Source organism: Rattus rattus, chromosome 8 (assembly GCF_011064425.1).
Source record: "Rattus rattus isolate New Zealand chromosome 8, Rrattus_CSIRO_v1, whole genome shotgun sequence".
Taxonomy (NCBI): domain Eukaryota; kingdom Metazoa; phylum Chordata; class Mammalia; order Rodentia; family Muridae; genus Rattus; species Rattus rattus.
Genome location: NC_046161.1, coordinates 87,342,715 through 87,356,970, shown reverse-complemented (window position 1 = coordinate 87,356,970; position 14,256 = coordinate 87,342,715). Strand labels below are relative to the sequence as shown.

Below are 14,256 nucleotides of genomic sequence, written 5' to 3'. Positions count from 1 at the left end.
AGATAGATGAAACTTTTAAGTTTCAAACCTCTTTACCACTGAGATAAATCCCCAACCCCGATTCCAAACTTCTTTAGGACATGTATTTCAATGATCCAAACCATTAAGTACCATACTTGAGGTCACAAAGCTATGACAACATTTGATTGTGAACCTAGTTCATGTAAATTAGTCTCTAAAATATAAAATTAAGAACTATTTTGAAGTTGGGTGGTGGTGGTGGAACACCTTTAATTCCAGCACTTGGGCAGGAGAGGTAGGTGGATCTCTGAGTTCGAGGCTAGCATGGTCTACAGGTAGTTCCAGGACAACTATACAGAGAAATCCTATCTCACTCCCCCCCACCCCCACACCCCCACAAAAAAAAAAAAAGAACTATTTTGAGACAAAAAGAACTTTTTATAGTCACAAAATTACAGTCCTTAGAATGTTTCTTTTGGTGCTAAGGATTGATTTTATACACATATACTAAATATGCACTCTGAAACTAAGATTCACTCAGGCCATGGCCCTGAGAATCTGATTTCTTCGTGGAGTTATAATAAAAGTAGCTAAAAGTCCGAAAGAGTACATAAACTTAAGGCATCTTAATTTCTAGATATAAAGTACTAAGGTTAAAAACCTCCCCCCAAATGATGTAAATGTTAGAGACCAGTTCATAGCTAGGTGTGGTAGAACACATCTAAAACCCCTGCATTAGGGTCAGTGAGACACAGGATCTCCACAAGTTCCTGGATTGAGTCTGTGAACTACACAGGAATTCCAAGCCAGCCTTGTCTACATCATGAGGTACTATCTTGAAACTAACAATTAAAAAATCCCAAACCACTATTCTTATGAAACTCAGAGACTGAATGATTCTGTTATCGATCCTGTAAAGAACAAACCAAACCAAACACAGCTGGGCAAGGCAATACATGCCTGTAATCACAGCACTTAGGAAGCTGAAATAGGATTTAGAATTTGAGGCAAGAATGCCATGACATACGTAATTAGAGCCTGTGAGAAGCTGAGAGGGGAAAGGAGAGACAGAAAAGGGCGGGGGGTGGAGGAAAAGGAGAGAGATTTTGATTTTTTTTTTTAAATTTATTTATTTACTTAATGTATATAAGCACACTGTAGCTGTCTTCAGACACACCCAACCCCATTACAGATGGTTGTGAGCCACCATGTGGTTGCTGGGAATTGAACTCAGGACCTCTGGAAGAGCAGTCGGTGCTCTTAACCGCTGAGCCATCTCTCCAGCCCGATTTTGATGTTTTTAAGACACAAACTCTTTGTCACTAATTATCTATAATAACTTTTATTTTTCTGATTCATTTGTCATCTCTGAGGTTTACTGCCTCAGTCTGCTAACCTAGGCCTGGGCTTCTGGCCTCCATACAATCTTATCTAGGCCTAGAATGTTTTCAGCCTCTTGAGACTTACTGCTGAATAAGCTCACCCTTTCAAGTTCTTTCTGAACTCTGGTTGGCTGGTCAACTCAGCTGTTCTGGCTCTAACTCCTATCCCAGCTGACTGATTCAGTCTGGTTTCCTTGAGCTTCTGACTGAATTGCTCTGCTTGGCCTCATACTAACTTTGGCAATTTGTTTTAATCATCTGGCTCCTTCCTGTTCTCTGGCTTACTCTGTCTTCACCTGTATCCGATTTGCTCTCTCCCTCTCTGTAACCTGTCTCTGTACCACTACCCCAGCAAAACTGTCTTCTTCCTTTTAGTTAGAGCCCCAGAACCCACATGGTAGAAGGAGATACTGGTTCTCTCAATTTCTTTGACCTCCAAACATGCACACACATGAGTGTGTACACACACACAAATACCTATAAAAATGTGAGAAAAAAAATAAAAGAAGGCCTTTTCTAGTAGCAGGATGTATTAGATCAGTGATTCTCCTTTGATTTCAGGTCATTTACCTACACAGTTCAAAACATCAGTATGGGGCTGGGTGTGGTGGTGCACAACTTTAATCCCACCACTTGAGAGGCAGAGATAGGCACATCTTTATGAGTTTGAGGCTAGCATAGTCTACATAGTGAGTTACCAGCCAGCCAGAACTCTCTAGTGAGTTCCATATCTCAAACAAACAAACGATAAACCAATAATAATATGCTTATAGTTACAGATCTTGTCTCAAATTTCAGAGAAACCAGAAGTTAGAAGACCTCTCAAATTCCTATTGCTAGGATCTACGTTAGCCTGACAATACAATAAATACCTATAAAAATATATTTGTGCTCATATGACCTGCTCTTTTTATTGTTATTACAATGAATTAATGATTCTATATGCATATGTGCTTTGTCTGCATGTATAGCTGTACACTACATTCATGTATTTATGGAGGCCAGAGAAAGGCACTGGATATCCTGGAACTGGAACTAGAAAGAGTTGAGAGCTGTCATTTGGGTGCTGAGAATCAAACTCAAGTCCTCTGAACAGTGGCCAGTGCTTTTAAGCTGGACCATCAGCCCCAATGGATTACTCTTAAGGGATTTTATTGTTGTTCTTTTATGGCAGGGTTATATATATCTTAGAACGACCTCAAATACACTGTATTAGGATGACGTTGAATTTGTTATCATCTTCCTTTATGTCCTCAGTACTAGGATAATAGATAACTAGCTAGCATGCAAGGTATGTTGAAGATCTACTTCAGGCTTTATGATAGTAGGCAAGCACTCTGCCAACAGAACTACATCTTCAACTCCTGTCCTTATTTTTAACATTTCTACACCTGCACCTCACCCCATGTCTTTACTGCTTACAGTATTCTATCAGGACTGAGGGTATAGCTCAGTGGTAGACTGTATACTTAGCATTCATATCCCACAACAAAAACCAAAACACGCCACCAACTTCCTTCTACACTGTCACTGTCTCTTTTCTGATGACCTGTCTTTTCAAAAAGCTGAGTTTTGCATTTTTTTTTTTTTTTTTTTTTTTTTTTTTTTTTTTTTGAGCTGGGGACCGAACCCAGGGCGTTGAGCTTGCTAGGCACACGCCTACCACTGAGCTAAATCCCCAACCCTTTTTTTTTTTCCTATCTATTCCTTGTTTGAAACTGATCTTGTCAAGGTCAACAACTGCCTTCCTTTTCTCTGTACTTGGTGGGCAGTTTTCAATTCTTAGATTATTACAGGTGTAATCAGCATTTAGTTCAGATCACAAAGATAAGCCCTCTCCACATTTCGATCTGCTAGAACTCCTGTCACTGGCAGCTCTCTGTTTTGTCAGCTTGTGTAACTTCTCATCCCAGGACCAAAGGCTGGAATACCCCATTTCCTTTTCTCATATAGTCTTGATAACTTGGCCTCAAATACCTTAGCTAAAGCAACCCCCCAGTACATTCTGAGAACAGACCTAAATATCTAACAAAACAACCAATACCAAGGGGGGGGGGTAATAAATTTACAAAACCAAAAAAACTAACTTAAAATTCTTACAAAAGCCAGGGCAAAGTTGTTTTGTTTTGTTTTGGTTTTTTGTTTTTGTTTTTTTGTTGTTGGATATATGTTCTCTGAATCTTTTTAAAATTTTATTTTATTTATTTTTTGAGAAAGGATCTCACTAGGTATCCCTGGCTGCCCTGGAACTCTTCAGGTAACTCAGACTTATCTTGAATTCATAGAGATCTGCCTGCCTTTGACTCCTGGGTACTGGGATTAAAAGTATTTATTTTTATTTAAAATTTAAACTTCGTGAGACAGCCTCACTATGTAAACTAGGCTGCCCTGCAATTGGCCAGTCACAGATTTGATGATCCTCCTCCTGTTTCCATCTCTCCAATGCTCAAATTAACGGTGTGCACCACCATTTCTGGCTCCCAAGTCATAAGTCATGTTTTATAAAGGCAGCTGAGTGGCGCAGGCTGCCCGGCTACCTCTGTGACCACCTCCCAGGCCTGTTGCAGTTGGGCTCCAGCTCCTTTGCTGACCCACCATGTTGCAGAGCGAGCCACCATGGGTAGATCTGTTCTTCAACAATGGGAATGGGAGCAGCGTTCCAGCCTTGGTCTCTATTTATAATGGTGACATGGAAAAAATACTGCTGGATGCACAGCATGAGTCTGGACGAAGCAGCTCCAAGAGCTCTCACTGTGACAGCCCACCTCTCTCACAGACACCACAAGACACCAACAGAGCTGAAACAGACACCCACAGCTTTGGAGAGAAAAACAGCACTCTGTCTGAGGAAGATTATATTGAGAGAAGAGAAGTTGAAAGTATCTTGAAGAAAAACTCTGGATATGGGATTGGTTAAGTCAGCCAGAAAATATTCCCAAGGAGTTCTTTTTTAAACACCGAAGCGTGCAGCTACTCTCAGCATAAGAAACACAAGTCTTATAAAGAAAGGGGGCATTTTCTCAGCAGACTTCTGAAGGTTTTCCTTCCATCTTTGTTACTGTCTCATCTGCTGGCCATTGGCTTGGGGAATCTACATTGGAAGATGTCTGACAACTTCCACTAAGACCTTTTGATAAGATTTGAATCTGACTTCTGTTCACACAGTGAGGATTCATGTCTGAGCTGTGACAGCTAATTGAAGAGCTAGTATGATCTATGTGTTTATTTGTTCTGTAAATGTGGTGTTCCTGATCTAGTGAGACAGAATAGACTCTTAACATGACGTACAATTATACCTATGGAATCAATTAATAAGCATGCCATACTGATGCCTATTGTAGCATTATTAGTAAATTCTTTGAATATTAGATATAAATAGTATAAATAATTTTAATATTATAGCAATGGTGTATTAAAAAATGATCTGTAACTTTAAGCCAGTTAAGATACTTTATACTTCAAAAGAATGAGTAAGGGTTATTACAATCATTAAAGGATTTTCCCCAAAGAAATTCTTGGCCTTATAATCCTATTACATAGTAGAAAATTAAAGGGTGTGGGTTATCTGTAAAGGTCTCTTACTTTGTGAATTAAGTAGCAAGTAGAAGCTAAGGTTACCCACAAATCCCACTTTGCAGCACCTCCTCTTCTTGCCTGCAGGATGAAGATTCCAGTCTTGCTGTCCACCATTACCTTGGGTGGTCAGGTTTATTGCAGGCTTAGCGCTCTGCTGGATTAAATTCCAGGGTTTGTACTAAAGTTTCATTGCTTTTAAAATCAGCTGTATTGTAAGCAAATCTGTCTACTTTAAAAGACTGGAAATGAAAAGAAAAAATCTTTGCTAAATCCTTTGGAGAATACTGGATTTGCATGTGCATTAATCAGTGTCCACAGCTTCTGTTAAATCAGGCTTCCTCCCAGTCTTCTCTTTTCTATAGCATGGCTTTAAAGACTGCCTCTTTGACATGCTGTATATATTCTGTTGTATTTGTTTCATCATCCCACACTTAACTCAGGTGTGCTAAAAGTAACATTTTTAACAGTCAGAAAGAAAGAAAGAAAGAAAGAAAGAAAGAAAGAAAGAAAGAAAGAAAGAAAGAAAGGAAGGAAGAAAGGCAGTGTAACAACCTAGATGTTTCAAGCAAACTTCTTAAATACATTCATATTGAGTATTCTTGAGTCACTGCAAAGAATGAACTAGATATATGTTTCTGACAAAGAAAATTATTCAAGATAAATCATTAGACACAAGAAAATCAAATTGAAGATTATAAATAATATTTTGCATTATTTAGCAGAAAGGATATTTTTGTTTGTATATATATTAAGCATTTTCAAGTATTTTTAGCATGTTAAATACTTTTAAAAAGAGAATATATAATTTAAAAAATTTATTTTTAGGTTTACAACAATGTGATAGGTTACACTATGGCATTTTCATATTTATGTGTCATATTTTGTTTTTATTCATTGAAGAAAATACACTGTTCTCTAAAATATTTATTTTGAATCTGTATCCTTAGATGATAAAGGTGATATAGTTAAGATTTTTACAAGCATGGCATTTATAGCTTTCTTACAAGCATTTCATAGTGTAAAGTCAGTAATTGCTATTACACGTGAGCATGCTTACCTGAATGGCATAAGCAGCTGAATCTTGTGCTCGGCTGTTATCGGCATACGCAAGGTAAGCTCTTGTTAGCTCCATCAGCAATCCATAGGCAAAGCTTAAATCTTCTACTCCAGTCTTAATATAAGCAAGAAAAGAATTTAATTCAATAATTGACATACGAATTTTCTTGGTGTCATTGTGCCACCCACAATGAGTGTAGAAATAGCAAAGGAGGGTGAAGCTCAAACTAAGCTGCTATCATGGCTAAAGTATCATCCAAAGCTAAGAAGTCAAACACTGTATCTTCTTAGCATGTTATGAAATTGTATCAAAATCATTCAACTTTTGAATAGTTAGGCCAGTTTGTATTTAACAGGCAGAAAGGAAACTGCAGGGACGCCAAGATGGCTCAGTGGGTCAAGGTGCTTGCTTGCTTGACCTACAAAATTGTTCTCTGACCTCCACTTGTGTGCAGTGGTGCGCGCGTGCGCACGCGCACACACCCACACACACACACACACACACACACACACACACACACACACACACACACACAAATGATAATAAAATTTAAAAAGCAAACTGTATTCATAGCAGTTCCTAAACTACTCTGTAAAGCCTAAGAGTTGCTTTACAGAAGGTAGTTAGTTACTTCATGGTAATTTCAACATTCTTTCCACTCAGATTCACAGGGACACAACAAACATCTCATTTTTGACTGTTGCTATATCTCAGCAGAAGAGACTTGCCTAGTAGCAAGGCCCTGAATTCAATCCCTAGCACTGAAAACAAACAAACCCACACATACACACAAGCAAGCAAGCAAAAAGAACAAATTGATTGTTAACATGGATTTTCCTAAAATATATACATTACTAGAATATCCTAAGAAACTAGTTTTCTATGGAAACACTACCAATTATTTTCAAGTGTTAATCTTTAGATAACTAATTAGGCCTTAACTATTATCATAATTAGATTACACATTAGATTGGCATTTGACTAGAGTTCCATGACAGTATTTATTTAGTAATAAAAGCTATTTAAAATGTCGGACTGTACAAATGGAACATATAAAACTCAATTCAGGGAGAAAGACTGCTCAGCAGTTAAGAGTACTAGGTGCTCTTGCTGAGGACCTGGGCTCACTATCCAGTACCCACATGAAAACGCAAAACTGTCTTCAATTTCAGGGGATCCAATGGCCTCTTCTGGCTTCTGTGGACACAAAGCAGGCACGTGGCACACAGATATATATTTAGGTAAAACTCTCATACACAAGAAAAAAACAAAACAAAACAAAAACAACAACAGAAAAGATAACTTAGACAAACATCACTCAAAAATTACCATTACTTACCACAAATGTAAAATCTTTTCCCTGAGTTTCTGTTGTTGAGAAATCTAATCGTCCTGGGTCTATTGCTCCCAGTTCTCCTAAACATTCCCCACAGAGCAAGCGAGCTTGAGAGTTTGCATCTTGGCAGCCTTTCAAAATTACTGTCACAAGCTGGGAGATAACAGGCTCCACTGTTTCACTATCAGTTGCATATTTTATCAGTTTTTCCTTAAATAAAAGTAGAAAGTTTATATAGAACTCTTACAGCATGTTTTCCTAAACTAGACAGCTTAAATTAAATTCCTATATCTTCAATCTTTGAAATTAGTTTTTGATGACTTTGTATAATATACCACACAGTATGTTTTGCAATGTGCTCTTAACTACTAAGACACCTCTCTTGCCCAAGAATTATTTTTTAGATAGTATAACTTAGTGCTCATTTCTGTTAAGTCTATATCTAGTTTGCCAGCTTTAAATGGTATATAACGATACACATATTTTTACTTCTACATATTTTTTTACATATTTTACTCGCTCATATAAAAAGTGCTGTTTATTTGTTGGAATATGTAACATTCATAGAGATTCTTTTCTTGTCCAAATATTATTTCATCTTAGATTTATAATTATATCAGATAAATATATAAATAGTGTTATTTTTTTTTTTTTTACAAAGTCTGCTCTGTCATGTAGACTAAATAAAACCCATCCTCAAATGAATGTGTTAGAAAGGGCTAACTTGTAAAAATGGTATTTCTTCAGTTCTTGTGTATTTAAAGCTGTGTTCTTAACCATGAGCCTCTAATAAGCCCAGCTGGAGAGATTTTGTTTCTTTTTTTCTTTTTTCTTTTTGGAGGGGGGGACAGAGAGGGGCAGGGGGAGGTCTCTAAGCCCCTGTATCAATTTAGCTTCCTTGACCTTGCCATTGAATTTTAAAGGGATGGGGTGTTAGAGAGATGGATCAACAGTTAAAGTGTACCTGCTGATCTGACAGAGGACCTGGGTTCAGCTCCTAGTCCTCACATGGTGGCTTACAAACATTTATAACCCCAGTTTCAGTTCTGACCTATGCAGGCACTAGGTATGTATACATACAAAACAAAAAAATGTATGTATATGTGTATATTATATATATATATGTGTGTGTATTATACATTATATAAAATATGTATATATGTCTATGTATAAAAATAAGTCTAAAAAATTAAACAAATTTTCTTTTTTTGTTTGAAAGTTTGATTTTTCTACATTACTAAACTCTATGACTTATTTGAGTTGACTACTTGGTATTTCTTTGTATAAAATGGAGTATTTCAGTATTTATAATAGATAATTTATTTCCAGAAAGCTACCTTGAATTAGCTTCAAATATCAATTCTGTTAAATTACTTTGGTATCTTCAAAAGATACTAATTATTTTTAATGTTTTATCAATGACATATTTTTTAGTCAAGAGTAGTCCATAATTTGTTCATTGTTTTCAATTGATTGCCTGTTCAGTCACCTGTGGTTCATATCTTCTTGATTATGTCCTTTAATCTCACTTATTCAACTTTATTTTTCTAAAGTGCACTTGTCTGAGTATGTGTCTACAATGTGAGTGACTGCGTGTAAAGTGCCAGAAGATGGCATTGGATAGTTTTTTTCCATCACTTTCTACCTGTTCCTTTGAGGCAAGGTCTTCTTGTACCTGGGGCTCATGTTTTCTAGGCGAGGCTGAAAACTGACAAACCTCCAAGTCAGAGCTGGGATTATAGACATAGAATCCATGACCTGTTATGTTGGTGTTGGGATCTGAACTCTGGTCTTCACAACTGACAGCAAGCACTATTAACCAGATAGTCATCTGTCCAGCACTTTCTGATTAAAATTTAAATTCTCCTTCATTTTTTTCTGAACTTACAAATATTTGAAATGCTTAACTTAGTTATAATGATAAATCTAGGGGTTTTTTTGTTGTTGTTTTTGTTTTTGTTTTTTTACTTTTTTGGTGTTTAAGAAAGAATTGTCACAAACTGACTTTTTTTTCTTTGAGACAAGTAAGTTCTCACCTTAGGCTGGACTTAGGCAATTGTTCCTGTCTCAGCCAGCTTTTCAAGTGCTGGGATTCCTTTTTTACTTTATTTTGTAGTCTTACCCTTGGCTGACCTGGAACTTTTAATGTAGACCAGGCTGGCCTTGAACTAACAGAGATTCACCTGTTTCTGCCTCCTCAATGCTGGGATTAAAAACATGCATCACCACATGTAGCTTTCTTATAGGTAATTTTTTTACTCATATTGTGAACCCTCCAAATAGGCTCTAACAGTAAGCATTTTGTAATGGCTTTAAGATTTTCATACATACATACATACATACATACATACATACATACATACATACATACATATATACATACATACATACATACATACCTATGCCAGCATAGCAAAGTTATTTGTTTAAAAATAAAACAGCATTTATTTATTTATTTATTTATTTATTTATTTATTTATTTATTGGTTATCAGAGGTAGGATTTAATAAATTTATTTCTACAAGACCTTTAGGCCTTCCTTCCCCTTGTCTCTTTTCTTTTGTTTATAAAAGGGTCTCTAAAGCATGCTTTCTCCTCTGTCCTAGTCCTCTACTCCTCCCAGAGACCATGACTGTTGGAGACCTCAGCATCTTAATACTTTGCAGTATCCTTTATGCAGAAAGTACCTGGAAGGCATCTCCAGTGTTGTTATACTGGGAATGAAGCCATCCTTCTCTTTAAACAGATTGTTCAGATTCTGCAGACCTCAGGACCCTGTCCTCTAATGATATTTAAGGTGTGGATTAGGCTTAGATTTTATGTGCTTTCCATGTTACAACTTTTTGTTTGTAGGGTTTCTCTGTATAGCCTTGGCTGTTCTGGAGCTCACGCTGTAGGCCAGGCCAGCCTCTGCCTCTTGAGAGCTGGGATTAAAGGTATACACCACCACCGCCCAACTTCTGTTGCTGAAGAAACTGAGCTGCTTCAGGCACTCATCTTTATTCCAGGACAATCTAGAAGTCTCTAGCATTTTATTTTCAATGAATTCGTTTCTGCTTTGAAATAATTAGTAAACATGACTTTTAAATAAAATTCTGAATTCCCATCAAAATTAATTTGTGCTTCTTACAGTTTTCTTGTCTGTCTTGAATTTGCCCAAAAAGATTCCTTTAATAGGAGTAACAACAGAGGGAAGTCTGAGAGAAAGAAACAGAGGGAAGGATGGGAGAAAGGAACAGAGGGAAGGTTTGTGGCTAGTTTAGGCTACTCAAAATCAAATAAACAAACATTAAAAAAGTTAGCTTACTCCAATTATAAAGTAATAAAATTACTAAACTTTTTATTACAGATATCAATGGGGTAGTTACACTAGAAGAATCACATAAATTACTAATATACTAATATCTAAACCCCAACTTGTAATGAAGTCATCATGGCTGGGAGATGCCTCAGTGAATTAAGATTGTTTATTGTGCAAGCATGAGGACCTGAGTTCAAACATCTAACACTTACTTTAAAAGGTGGGAAATGATTGTACATGGCTGGAAACCCAGAGTTGGGAGGCAGAGGCAGGAGGCTACCAGAAGCAATGTAGACAGCCAATCTAGTCTACACAGTGAGCTTTCAGTTTAGTGAGAGACTATCTTAAAAGCAGAGTGATAGAGTAAGACATCTGCACATATGAGGATGTATCGCATATTTATGCCACGTAATAAAAATAATTTTTAAAGGTTCAAAGAAGATGCAGGAAGATGTCTGCACACATGAGAATGCACAACATATTTATGGCACATAAATAAAAAATAATTCTTAAAAATGCAAAGAAGATGCAGTAGACTAAAGTACAACTATAAAATCAGGACCTTATAAAACAACAGAAAATTCTGCAATTTTTTGAGACTGAAACTGAAGGGCATCTATCACAGATTGCTGATTTTTTCAGTCAGATCTGATAATCTACGTAAAATAAAAATGTATAAGCAATGAAGACTAAATCTTTTGAGTTCTCAAGCAAAAATGCCAATTGATCATCAATAGGTTTTATATCTCTATCTATCTATCTATCTATCTATCTATCTATCTATCTATCTATCTCTATTTACATATATATGTATGTATATATTTTGAATTATATCACCTTAGCATACCTGGTTTTTGTACAAGGTTTCCTTCAAGCTGGTAAGAGCATGAATACGAACATCTACATTTTCATGCTGAATTGCTTTCATAGAGAGCTGGAGAGTGGTTTGAAGATCAGTACTCTCAGAGGTTTCCTATACACAGAGCAGAGACACATTCCATATTAACTATCTTGAAAACATATGAAAGGCCTGCATTCGCTATGTAATCAGTTACTGTTAAAATACCTAAAGTATAACCCAACTAACATTTTTCCAACCCTTTCTTTGCAAAGTCTATGTCATCAGAGTAATTTTTTGAGGGGAAATCATTTTTATTCTAAAATCTTTAGAACTAAAAATTTTTCTTCCAATAAATAAAAACTTACCTAAAATAAGTGCTTCTTGATAATAATAATAATTTTAGAAAAGGTACAAGCTTTCCCTAATTTGTGGATGCTACACAATGACCCTGAGGCAGAACTGTGGACTTTGTACATAATTTTCACACCCAGATAAGATAGATAAGGTCTTTCACACCTCAAAATCTTAAATTCTAGTTTCAGTTCTGAAATTCTATGAAATTGCAGTATTTTCATAATTTTAGAAATTCTGTAAGATTTCAAGATGATCAAGAATCACAGACATAATGACATTATAGTATAATCATAGTGATACTATGGTTTACGGCATGATATAGCAAGAATCACCCCACATCTTTCCTTTCAGGAATGTAGAGACAGTGGCCTCTATCTAATGCCAATGTGTCTCTTGCCTAAACAGGATGTGGTAGTAGTATATGACCATAATTCTAGCACTTGGAATGGTAGGCAGGTGGATGAAATGTTCAAGACCTGCCTCAGCTACATAGTGTTATTTGAAGAGAGCCTCAGCTATAAAAGATGGTCACAAAACAAAGCAAAACAAAATAAAAATTTAAATGACAGAGTTTCCCTCCCAAGGTTACTGATTCATAGTACTATAATCACCATGCTTACAATGGTTATATTTTTCTTTTTTTTTTAGAATTATTTATTTATTTAATGTATATGAGTACATGTAGGTATCTTCAGACACAGCAGAAGAGGACATCGGATCCCATTACAGATGGTTGTGAGCCACCATGTGGTTGCTGGGATTTGAACTCAGGACCTCTGGAAGAGCAGTCAATGTTCTTAACCACTGAGCCATCTCTCCAGCCCTATATTTTTTTATTTTTTAGGACAGGGTTTTCTATGTTGTCTTGGCTGGCACTCATTAAGAACATGCTGGCCTCAAACATATGGAGATCCTCCTGGCTCTCCTTTCAGAACACTGGGATTACACGAAAGAGCCGATGCACCAAGCTGTGACGGTAAAGGGTCTTTCTTAGTGTACTAGAATCAGGTACAATTTTGTATTCAAGATCTTCCATATCATAAATAAAGAAATGAAATACCTTTCTATATTCCTGCAGAACTGCTTTTATCTTTTCTAATTCTGGATGATCAGGCAGAAAATATATTTCATGAAGAAAATCTTGCACAGCAACCCTAATAGTTACAAAGAATTATTTGTAAGAATATCAATGTAAAAACTGAAGGTAAAGCTATAACATTCATACTTAAAAGCTCATTGTGATTATTCACATGCAAAGTAATCTTCCTAGCCATGTCTAGGGTTCCAAATAAATTAATACTAGCAATTACTCTATGAATAATTCAGTGGTAGAGTGACTGCTTAGCATGCACAAGGCCTGAGCTCAATCTCTAGTATCACAAATTAAATAAATATATTAAAATATTTAATAATGGCAACTAACCACAGCTATGAAATAGTCTTGATAGTCCGTTATATCAGGGGCCCACAATAAACCATACTTCTCCGTATGAACATTCATTATTTATGGAACCTTGTTCCTCTAGCAAATACATATGCTACATATTTGCTAAATACATGTGGTAGAAGACATGCTGTGGACAGAAAAGCGCTTAGGCCTGGCGGTTTCCATTTTTGTGCTCAGGAAAATACTGAATCTCCATGGGAGAAATCTGGCTATCAACATAGACAGGACACACTGAGAGGAGAGCTCTGACATTACTTTGTGGCCATTCCAGTGACTTCCGGTGAGATCAATAGAAGAAATAACAAGCTGAACTCAGTCTAAACTACAAAATGGTGAGCAAATAAAGGTATTCACTGTTCCTAAGGCACCATATTTGCAGTAATTTGTAAAATAGCAAATAAGTAGTGAAAATCAATCCCCAAATGTAAATTTTTATGTAGAAGTTTTAGAGAAAAATATGAAAGTAACACTTATTGATACTATCTGATTAGATTATAATGAATGATCTTTTTAGGTTTAAATATATTTTCAATTCTAGTCTTTACTAATTAAAAAAAAAACAGAAATAGTCACTATTTGGGCTGTTAGACTCCAAGCTCTGTGCTAGACTTGGGAAAAAACAAACAAATCTAGAACAATTCATTCACTGAGGGAGGTGGAGAGACTGTCTATCTAGTACCAAGTGAAAGAGAATTTTTCTTATGACATGAAAAAGTCAGAAAAATTATTCTACCATCCATAACAGACAATGAGCAAATGTATAATTAGTATAACAAATGAAAAGAAATATGAAAAGTGATGTTGGTGATTTGATTGTTCTAGCATGTAAAAAACTAACCAAACCAAACCAAACCAAAAAAAGAAAAAGGAAAAAAGAAAGAAAAAAAAAAAAAAGAAAGACCCCTAGAAGTATTTCCAATGAATAAAAAAGATATGGTTACTTCTGTGTTCATGCCTCAATAGTTACTGGAATAATTTAAAGGACTGACAACAGCACATTA

The 14,256-nt window shown here is 36.1% G+C and overlaps 1 protein-coding gene and 1 pseudogene across 1 annotated transcript in view; one reads left to right on the top strand and one right to left on the bottom strand.

The window, feature by feature from the left end:
* Positions 1-14,256, bottom strand: part of Atr (ATR serine/threonine kinase) — an 88,208-nt gene that overhangs the window by 46,200 nt on the left and 27,752 nt on the right. The window contains exons 20-23 of the mRNA XM_032909981.1: positions 12,869-12,962; positions 11,461-11,586; positions 7,316-7,522; positions 5,977-6,090 (exon numbers count right to left, since the gene is read on the bottom strand). Of these exons, the coding sequence (XP_032765872.1) occupies positions 5,977-6,090; positions 7,316-7,522; positions 11,461-11,586; positions 12,869-12,962 (541 nt within the window). The remainder of the gene's footprint in view (positions 1-5,976; positions 6,091-7,315; positions 7,523-11,460; positions 11,587-12,868; positions 12,963-14,256) is intronic.
* Positions 3,907-4,533, top strand: LOC116907035 (annotated as a pseudogene).